This window comes from Pocillopora verrucosa, chromosome 5 (genome assembly GCF_036669915.1).
Source record: "Pocillopora verrucosa isolate sample1 chromosome 5, ASM3666991v2, whole genome shotgun sequence".
Taxonomy (NCBI): Eukaryota; Metazoa; Cnidaria; class Anthozoa; order Scleractinia; family Pocilloporidae; genus Pocillopora; species Pocillopora verrucosa.
The window spans coordinates 27,513,310-27,524,465 of record NC_089316.1 but is presented as its reverse complement, the minus strand read 5'-3'; the positions used below and the strand labels follow the sequence as shown (position 1 = coordinate 27,524,465).

The 11,156-nt window shown below is 37.0% G+C and overlaps 1 protein-coding gene across 1 annotated transcript; it reads left to right on the top strand.

Annotated features, from left to right (window-relative positions):
• Positions 1-27: 27 nt before the first annotated feature.
• LOC131777468 (KICSTOR subunit 2) lies at positions 28-9,643 on the top strand. The gene is made up of 13 exons (XM_059093773.2): positions 28-142; positions 464-582; positions 1,770-1,913; positions 2,637-2,794; positions 3,568-3,651; positions 3,957-4,010; positions 4,773-4,911; positions 5,592-5,708; positions 6,421-6,515; positions 7,061-7,223; positions 8,197-8,295; positions 8,397-8,508; positions 9,324-9,643. The coding sequence occupies exons 1-13, from the start codon at positions 133-135 to the stop codon at positions 9,386-9,388; spliced, it is 1,359 nt and encodes a 452-aa protein (XP_058949756.2). The 5' UTR covers positions 28-132; the 3' UTR covers positions 9,389-9,643.
• Positions 9,644-11,156: the final 1,513 nt, after the last annotated feature.

Sequence of the window (11,156 nt, the reverse complement as noted above, 5' to 3'; positions counted from 1 at the left end):
TTGCGACAAGGCTTGGTTACATGTCCTAAACAAAGATGGCGGACGCTCTTACAGTGCTCTGTGAGGATTTTAGATGAAAAAGGAGTTAGTTGTTTCCTTGGAATGGCCTGAATTATCTTGAAAAGTATTAAAATGGAATCAGGTAAATATTATAATCCTATGTGTGAGTTTAAGTTTCGAAGAAGAGGATCAAATGTTGTTTCAAATGAGAAGTTATTCAACAGTACTCTTTCGAGGTTTTTTGGGTACTAAGCAATTTTGTTGTTGTTAAGCTTTTCGAGGGTGCAGGAGGTTGTTGTTATATGTGGTGGCTGCTTTTCCTTTGATTATTTTAAGCCTAGCTACACCTTTAGAATTACGTTTTTCATTTCTTCACCTGGACTTGAAACCCTGGTATAAAAACGTTAATGTTTTTATTTCTAAATCGTATTCCGGTGCAATGCTGCTTTGCTTATATCTACAGAAAAGAGAGGCGTCAGTCCATCCCCAAGCATACCGCCCATCTCTAGAGAACAAGCTCTACTGGAGACATTTTTTCATGCACTCAGTCAGTTTGCTTTTGATAAGGCAAAGGATCAAGTGGTAATCTCCTCGGCATTTTTTACGACTTATTAACCCTCAAACTCACCAGATCTGTTTCTAAACCCCCCCCCCCCCCCCCCCCCCCCCAATGGTGGCTACACATTTCCATGTAGATTAGTCACAAGAATTTGGTGTTGCATTGTGGTAACAACTTCTACCAGATAAGTTTGGGTATTTTCATTACCCAGAGATGCCAACCTGTTAAGATCTTAAATCTTGAGATTTTTCTCTTATACCACCACAGCATCAACCCAACAACACCTTCCCAACTGAAAAATTGATGCCCAGCCCTGCTATGAAATCTATCTCCTTCCCTGAAAATGTAGAAAGCCTTTGTTTAGTTTCTGCAAGATTTGATTGCATAAAAAAATGCTTTAAGAAATGGCAACATGTGTGAAAAACCAGAATTGTTTTGATTTGGGTAAATTTGGGAATACAATGTTAGCCTACACTGGAGCAAATACTTTAAAAGACTGTTCATTGCTAATATCCAAGAGATTTGGTAAATTATGTAGGAGAACAGAAGATTTGATCTATATCTAAGAGATTCCTGCATCATGTGGGAGAGTTGGCATGTATGATTTCCTGTTTGTCGAATAATGCATAGATATTAAAGGGAGAAGCTACACATGAACCCTTTCACTCCCATGATCTCTTAAGTAATTCTCTTTACTGTGTACCATATACTGCTTACAATTTTAGTTTGGAGAATTTGTATTGACTCAAATAATAATCCACTAATTGATATTTTTCTAAATTCTCATTACTTGTTTACTTGAGATTGTATTGATATTCTAAAGAGAAATTCTGTTCTGGGTTCATCACTCAAAAAACTATGAATTCTACCTTACTTGACAGGGGAAGTAACTTTGAAATGTTTAACTTTTTAATTTAATGATTAATTTCACTAGTATTATCAAGGTTCTTACTGAAATTAGATCCTCCTTGGTTTCCCAAAATGGACTTCCTCCCTGGATTTAAATATACTTTGTTCTAAATTTAAACTGTGCAACCTCTGAATAGTTTCTAATACAAGCAATGAGACAAAATCAAATACAGCTGTGTCCTTTTGGATAGCCAAGTCTTGAGTCAATTCAGCAGAATTTATAGTTTAAGGTGGGAACCAAAGGCTTTTTTTGCTCAGAAGTGATACTGACATTAAATTCCTGGTTATTTTTCTCATGTAGGAGAAAGAGAAGGAAACAAAAAGATTACCTCTGGTATCCAGTACACCATGGTCTTCACTGCTAGTTACCCTGTCACATCTGGCTTCTGCAGAAAAGACATACTTCTCTTTCCCTTTTATTGCCAGAAGGTTGTTCAGGAAAGATGTATGTAAAAAAAAAAGCTGACCAGATTTAATACCTGACTGACAAATAATTCCTTGCCTTGCTTTTATAATGATCTCCAGTCAGGCTGTTGAAGTATCACTCTCTTCTATCAACCGAACAACAGTCATTTTCAGGACTACTCTCACTATGACAAGGAGACTATAGAATCTTTTAAACAGAAAGTGACTAACCAGGGTTTTCAAAAAGATTTGGAGTAACCAGACTGTGATAGAAAGTAGCTGTCACCAGAAGTCAAAGGCTCCTCTGCAGATGAGGGTACAGGGAGCCACACGAAAAGCCCACATGTTTTTCAGAGTAGACAATAAAATGCAGTGGTTGCTAGCATATTTTGACAACCCTGGATTAATAATACTGAATACTTTGTCAGAAACAAATTATTATTAATATGTATCACTTAATTTTAGTCAGCTTACTATAACAATATTGTGATTATGCATGCAGGTCAGGTATAGCTAATTAATATGAGCTAACTAATTCTAATCAGGCTAATTATATTAATTAATGTGTACTTATGGGCTAATCATTTATGTTAATTATTTTTTATGTGTAAACTGATTGAGAACATGCAGTTTTGTTTTGCAATATTCAAGTTACATGTAGGCCAGAAATGTAATGCAAAAGAAGGTCTTGGACAATATGCAGGTAGTGTCTCTATTTTTTTACCTAGGTAGTTAAATTGAAATCTGTATATTTTGTTTGCAGTCTGTAAGGGACAGCTTCAAAACCCTGATAGTAGAGTTGAAGAAAATTGAAGAAACAACACACAGTTCCACAGGGTCTCCACTAGAAGGAAGTTTGTTGGCTGAGCTGTGCAGACATTTGTGTCAATTTTCCCAGGCTAGACAGGAGTTAATTGACTTGTATCTTTTGGTAAAGTTCTACAGACTTGTTCACTCAGCTTACGTGTCATAGAGAAGGCTGTTTTTTGTTGTTATGTGGTTCTTTGGGGTGATTCTCTCTGAGTAAAAAAATGATCATCCATTTTCCAGGTCAAGACTTTGTACTCTGATGCTCAACTCCTTCCTCTCTTGTTTAACCCTTTAAGTCCCACCAGTGACTAAGACAGAATTTCTCCTTATTCTATCAATACAATATCAAGCAGACAATTAATGAGAATTTAAAAAAATATCAATTAGGGGATTATTGGTTGATCCAATACCAAATTCTCCAAACTAGCATCACATGAATTGTATGGCAGACAGTAAGGAGAATTACTACTGAAATCTTGGGAGTGAAAGGGTTAAATTAGTTATTCTCCCTTCCAGCTGCCATGCATTCCCTTGAACTTGAGCAACTGTACACCTACCCCTCCCCTAACCCAACATTAACCTTGACTTGTTATCAATTGACTGTAGTTGTTGTGGGAGAGGGGTGGGTGGGCAGCTGCTCAGATAATAACATTGATCCAAAGAAATTAGTGCGATATCATTATTACATCCCCTAACTGTTCAGTTTCTATTTTCTCATGACCTATTCTCTTGATATTGAGTAGACAGTGTAAGGAGAAGTTAAAAAACAATCATGATGTTGATATCTTGCCACAGCCACATGCAAATGATGTTTTCTTGCTTGTCAATTTAATGGAACATTTTAAATTGGTACTATATTCCTTGATTGAAAATGTTAATTACAGTTATGAGGCCATGGCAATGATGGGATCAGCTACAAATGTAAAATATACAGACTTGTCAAATATGATTGATGAGATTTGTCAAAGGTACGTAATTTTTTGAGCTAACAAGTTAACAATTGTTGCATAAAAAGTGTAAGGACTTTTTCTCAGATGGGCTCAAGACTTAGGTCTCTCACTTCATCAAGGTTGTTAATTCTTATCATTATCTGTTCATATGTTAAGCTCTCAGGGGAATATTTAACACATACATACAAACAGGGGTAAACATCAATAAGGGCACTGGTATGTGTCATGTGGTGCTCATATAAGGTGTGGTTAGAAGAATAGCCCCAATCTCTTCACAATGATAGCCTGCTCAAAGTTAATCAAGTTGATATGTTTCTTTGTAGACACAATAAGGGCTTTCATCATCCCATTTTAGATTCTCTTAAATCAAGCTTCAGGTATGTGACTCAGATACACATTTTTATCAGTTTATTTGAACTCCAGCTCATGTTTTTCTAAGACTCTGGTTTTGGGTAAATTATGTAGAGTTGCTATGACAAGATGATAATCATTAATATAAAAATCTAAATCACTGCTATCGAAGGACCCAAAAAGTTGGTAAATGTGACAGAACAATGATCTGCATCTATACATTGGCCATGTGGTGACTGGGTCATCTGTGGCATTTTTGAGATGTCACCATTTGCCATTGACATGGCCATTATGGCTTTTGGATCAGATTTCTTGCCGTCCCACACTTACCAGGTGCATAAAATAAAGGTTGTACAGTTTGGCCTACATGGCTGGATCTTATGCTGTCAAGTATTAGATGAAATGACCAAGGCGTTGGAGCTGTCCCTCAGACTTTCAGCCGGCAACTTTCTGAAGAAACTCCCTAAAAGTTAATTAACCATTTAAATCCTAAGATCTGATTGTCGATTCTCCCTTCTAGCTGCTGCACAATTTCTTATACATAAGTGATGAGAATTTGGTGTTAGATCAAGAAAACAACTTCAGCCTGATAAGTTTGTTTATTCTCATTACCTGTTTACTAGATATTGTATGGGTATTATAGGGAGAAGTTAAATGTTAATCACTTCTGAGATTTTAAGGATGAAATCATGTATAGTGTTTCATTTTCCTAATTTCTAATTGATCAAGATCAATTGAACAAGATCAAACTTTGACAGCTCACCAAGATTTTGTATTTTTTCACCTAGTTTTGAAGTGGATATTTTGTCCAATTTGTTGAAAGCGCAGTGTGACATGGCCGACTGGAGATTCCTTCCGTCCCTTCTTCACCTTCATGAAAGTTACGTCAAACTGTCCTCTTGGTGTCAGTTTCTACCACCAGGGGAGGTAAGTGTTAGACATGTTACATCTCTAACCTTTTTGCTCCCAAGATTGGATTGTTAATTCTCCCCTCTAGCTGCTACACATTTCCTTGTAAATTAGTGACAAGAATTTGGCATTAGATTAAGTTGACAACTTTAATTTATGATAAGTTTGAGCATTCTCATTACCTGTTTGGTGGTTAATGTGTGGATATTATTAGGAGAAGTTACATGTAAATCACTTCTGGGAGTTAAAGAGTTAAAGTAGAGAATTTATAGTTCACTAGAAGTTATTCCCCATAGTCATTGAGAAATCAGATTGTGGCAATATTGCTGATTACACTCCAAAGATATGGGCACATGCTTGGAGAGTCATTGAACTATTCTGTGTGCAAACAAATATCATTATCCCAGGGAAAAAATAAGCTCTAACTATTCCTTGCCGGGAGGCCCTCATAATTATTAGCAAAGAACAATCGTTTCTTTGCCTGTGAATGAGATGAGGGGAGGAGAGGTCTACTAGGGGTCTGGCACTAATAATGAGTGCTGTACCAGACCTCTTGCTGGCTCACTTTGGTCAAGGACTCAAACTTTCTCCTGGGAAAAGAAACATGTTGTAATGTAGCTGTTTTGACAAGGGCCTGCTCTTATGCTGACCATTTCTTGACTATAAAACAAATGATTGATTCTCCATCATCCTCCCAGCTATCAACCTCACTCACACGAAAGAAGTCACTATTTGGCAGCACCCCAAAGAAACACATTGAGGCACCTTTTCTTTATCAGTGGCTTGGAAAACTGCAGGATGCCTTAGTTTCAAAGGTAACAATGTAAAGTTCATGTACATGTTATCTGTTTTGTAACTCAAGTTGGATGGAAAATGATGATGATGATGATGATGGTAGTGTTAGTAATGATTTAGACTATTAGCAGTCCTTCCTTTTCAGCAAAGTCCATCATGCAAAAAGTCATCAGAGAAAAAAAAAGAAAAAATGGTAGCTAACAGGCCGCACATCACTCATGCTAGCCACCATTTGTTTGTTTGTTTATTTTATTGCTGATTTATCTTGGGAAAGGAAAAAGGAGGGACTCCTTATAGTCTAGTAATGATGACAATTGCATCAGTATACATATCAGTATAATATTAAGGAGAAGTTTGATGCTAGTCACTTTTGGGGTTTTAGGGTTGGTTAAATATGACCAGGAGGTGATGGGCTTTAGATATGAATCACTCATAACCCTTAAACTCCCAAGCTCTATTTGTAAATTCTCCCCTCTAGCTGCTGCATATTTTCTTGTAAGTTAGTTACAAGAATTTAGTGTTAGATCACAATACACTGTAACAACTTCTATGTGATAAGTTTGAGTATTCCCATAACCTGTTTGCTGGATAATGAACGGAAATTATAGGGAGAAGTTAGATGTTAATCACTTCTGGGAATTAAATGGTTACACTACATGATGCAGTAAACTCAGTCTATTTTATACTTCATTCTTCTTTTGACACGCATTTGCTCCATTTTTTTTCTATTAGTTCACTCTTTATTTCTACTTTATACTTGGGAGACAGACCACACCAATGGACATGAAGTCATTAATTTCACGGGCTAGTATTGATTATGTAGGAAGGTATGTGTCACTTTGCGTATCGTGGTGGCTAATGTTATTCATTATAATTGTGTTTACTGCTTCAATACTTGTTCCAAACTAGTGACAAGATCCTGAAGGAAATCTTTTGTGTATCTAATGAGTACTTCAACCTTTCAATCCAAGATCTGAAAGCTAATTCTCCTAACTGGTGACCTTAAAAACCTTGAGTGTCTATTTCTGAGAGTTAAGTGTCCTATCAAGACACTTACCCCTGGTTAATAATTTTCTTGATTCTCAGTAACAATCTAATTGACATTTTGATAAAGCTGTAAGGAGACTTTATATGTTGGTCACTCTAAGGAGAAAAGGGGGAAACCTTTTTGTCCCTAAGAGTGACTGGCATCTAATTTCTCCTTACAATATCACCCCTGGTCACACGTTTAAGTCACAAGAATAAAGGAAAAGATCACCGACTGCAGAAGCTCTTGATTATAAATCAAATTCTCCCTGTCAGCACCTTAGGAAAGATATGGAAAACAGAATGGACAATATGCATACTGATTTGAAGTGTTTGTGTTTTTCAGGATCATGGCATTCATCCGTCGTTCAGATGCAATAAGTGTCAACATGTTGCTGGATACTCATCAGTTGGAGCTGTACCAGGGACATGGATACCACTTTCCCTACGATATTAAGGAGAAGCCCTCTGGCTTGGGAGCTTTCCCTGCCATCTTTTCATTCCCTGGGGTAAGTAACATGTCCCTAGGGGTACAGTCTTTTCTGAATTTGGGAAGCAACTTTCTGATGTAAAATGGATAATCAAATAAACAATGTTATGGTATAATTTAACCGACAGAAAAAACACTACAATCCCACAAACTCAACTACTTTATTAATCAGCAAGTAATGTTATTAACAAGGAATGACTCCTATAAGAAGTACAATACTTATTGTTAAAAAATTTAATTTAGCCCAATAATAAATATCATTGCTGTCTCCAAAGTTCCTTGAAATGAGCAATCTTCGGCAGTAACTCTCTCTTGGTATAGCTTTCAAAACTGAGTTGTCCCTCCGACAACAACTACTACTACATAAGCGAGGCTTTATATATATATTCACAAAGTATTCTAAACCATCCTCAACGTTGTATGTGAAAAGCTACACACTGTACTGGTTAGCAGGAGTGTTTAAGAACCAAGGCACTTTTGCAAAGAGAAGGGAACATAACTCCCAGTGTTATAGTCTGGTCTTGTTATTGTTTATACAGGCCCACACTTATTAACCAGCTTTAGAGCTGAACTGGGTCAGCCTGGCTAAATGACACAAATAGATAATTAACCCTTTAACTCCCATGAGTGACCAAGACAGAATTTCTCCTTACAATATCAATAAAATATCAACCAGATAAGTGATGAGAATCAAGAAAAATATCAAGTTGGGGATAATTAGTTGATCCAATACTAAATTCTCTGAATTAGTATCATCAGAATTGTATAGTTGACAGTAGGGAGAATTACAAATACGATCTGGGAGTTAAAGGGTTCAATAAACAAAACATTAGTTCAGATTGGGTGTAATTCAATAATCAAAGGATATTTTTAGCAAACTACATTTACACCTGCCCCTTATAAAACTTCCAAGATTACAGGTAATTTACAAAATATGAAAAGAGGTGAAAAAGAGAATTTTAAAAGGGCTAACAAACTTTCTTTTTTTACAGGAGCGGCCTGTAGGGCACTGGCCAAACATTGTGTCTATACTCCTCGATAAAGTTCATGAACTCAATGCCATGGAGAAGATCGTGTACTTCTTTGACAATGTAGGGCTAATTTGCAAAGAATTTAGTAACATCTCCTTTTCTGCCTTATTTCTCCACAACTTTTTCCTACTCTCACTTGTCTGCGTTGGTTTAATTTTCAGCGTGTCCAGAGCACATACTTCTTGACTCGAGTGGACCCACGCCTGACTCTTGTAGTTATATTCAACAGTAAAAGATCAGAGAAGGACTCTTATGTTAGCACGTTTCTGACTGGTAAGGAAATGAATCGTGAGAATTGGTTGAAGCATTTATGCACAGTGAACATTCCTTGCTTGAAAAACAACCACTAACTTGAATTTGGTTGACCCAAATTTCCTGTAAATACAAACCCATAGCCATTTATTGCCCTCGATTAAACTGTGGTACTATGTTAGGGGAAGATTTTACAAGACAATTTAGTTGGTAATGTAAATTTGGGACAGTAAGGAGTTTCTAAAGCTGGCATTTCAAGGGTTAGCCCTTCGTCAGAGCAATTTGCTCGTCAATAAGAAACTCTTTACAGTGGCCATTCACATTATCAACTCAGTTGATTATTAAAACCAAATTATGTTGTGTTTCTCTCAAAGTTCATTTTCCAGGTATTTTTTTACTGTCAGCTTACTTCATTTGAATCCTTATTTTCTTGATCAATCCTGGTTTCCCTGTTGAGCTGAATTCTGCTGTAGTTTCCTCACTGAGTGGCACTCCAATCTGCTATGTCTGGCCACTAATTTATTTTTTTACTTCACCACATGGTGAGTTTTTGACCCTTTACACCCTAACATCAGTATGCATATTCTCCATACTGTTCTCTATACATTTCCTAAGGTGCTGACAAGGAGAATTTGTTTAATGATCAAAGTTTATTAGGTTGGAGATCATTTCCTGTATTCTCATGATCCTAATTAATGATTCAGCAGCATTAATGTAAGGAGAAATTAGACACTGGTCACTCTTAAAGGGATTAAAGAGTTGAGTGTAAAACTCTGTTGAGTAATTAAAGTATGGGTGGCTATTGATAACATTTTTGGTTCTCGCTTGCATTGTAGAAACAGCTGCCCTTCTCAGAAACACAAAAGTCTTTGCTATGCTTAAACAAGGGGGAAAGAATTGAACATAGAGAGATGTTCTTAGTGAAGCTGTATATCTACCATTTCAAGAAATGGAGCTCGGAAGTTAAAGGAAAAACAGAAAAGAAGGCTGGATGATTAGTTAATCACAACATTGTTCTAAAATACCAAAAGGATAGACAATCGATGTAGTAAAGAATATTTATTACCGAGTTGATCGTGAAATTGAAGTGGTGAATAATATTAAATGTAAAATTTATTTTGATATTAAGTATGAGGCCATTAAATGGTAAAAAACACTCGTCTCCTACCACTTTTAGACTCATCTAGCCCATGTTAGCCACGTTTTTCTCTGCTAACCTACATCTACCCAAAGCTACCAAGTTTGCTCACATCTACCCTTTGTTAGGCAGGTTCTACCACTTTCCTCAACATCTAAGCTTTTTCTTCCCTGAATTTGCCCCTTTAACCCATATTCATCCAAGTTAACCACACAGAAAAAGGTTAAGTTAGGGTAGATGCGGGTTGACGTGGTAGAACAATGTAAACTAGGACAGAACGTAACCCATTCATGAACTACTGAGGGCTTGTCTTACGTGGGACATCTTATGGGCTCACAGACGGCTCAAGCTCCAGCTGTGAGATGATCGTCTTGCGTAATAACAGTCATAGCGGAATTATAAGAGTTTGTAGGGGAATATTTATATACGACCGCTCACATCTATGTGTGAAAACCTTGAAATGGATAACTCGCTAAAATGCGTTCTTTTCATCAAACTAGACCCTGTGAGCAGGGTAACTGGGATACCTGGATGGTACTGGATCCTTGGAATCAAGTGTAGTGATACTACGGGTGTCAGACTAGTATACTGAAATAGTGCGCTCAAGTCTGGCCAAGGGCATAGACCTATTTCAAAACATAGGCATGCTAGGGTGGGTGGATTACTTGAAACATTGTGAGTGATGTCTACATTCTTACAAAAGGAGAGAAGAATATTAATGTGGGAAAGAACGAAAATGTCGAATTACCTCACACACAGGTATTTTGTGGTAGATTATGTGTGTTTTGCGAATAAATGTAACCAAAAATAAACTGTATTGGTGCCACGGATACCTGTTAGTACAAAATGCAGACTGCAGACTGGGTACAAAATGAAGACTGAGAATCTGAAGAGTTTTTACGTCTGGTATATAACAGTCCGGGCCATATCCATTTCTGGATACTTGATGACGTCACCAATATGGATATGTATAATAACATGTCATCTTACAGCTTACCGAGCGTCACGCAATCGCTTTTCTGCGATCCGCCTTCACGATTATTTGCACTATTGTGGAATATTCCTGGCCCATTTCTTGATGAAAATCGATCGCAAAATTATTTCAAGCCTTCAATATAGTCTTCTTACTTTGCGCGCGAGTTGGTTGGTGTGATGTCTGTACAGATTTTACCAACGTAATAAAAGTAGATGACGTGAATAACAGTGATGGTAAAGCAAGCTTAAAACGGCAGAAATCGCCAGAAAATACAACGGATACACAGGGTATGAGTAATTTTTATTGATTTTACAAGAAAAATGTTCATATTTCGAAATATGTATCGTTGTAAATCGACCATACTTCGTTCCCTGTACTATTCCTTATAACGTGCAGTTCCTCTCGTAACTTAACACCGAGTCACACAACGCGTGATGCGTTCATGAATTAATCGTTGGCTTTTTCTCGAGACGTGAGCTTGGGCCACCTGTGACAAGACAATTGCGTAACAACATTTAACATAATAACATTATACACAAAAAAACACAGGGTTTT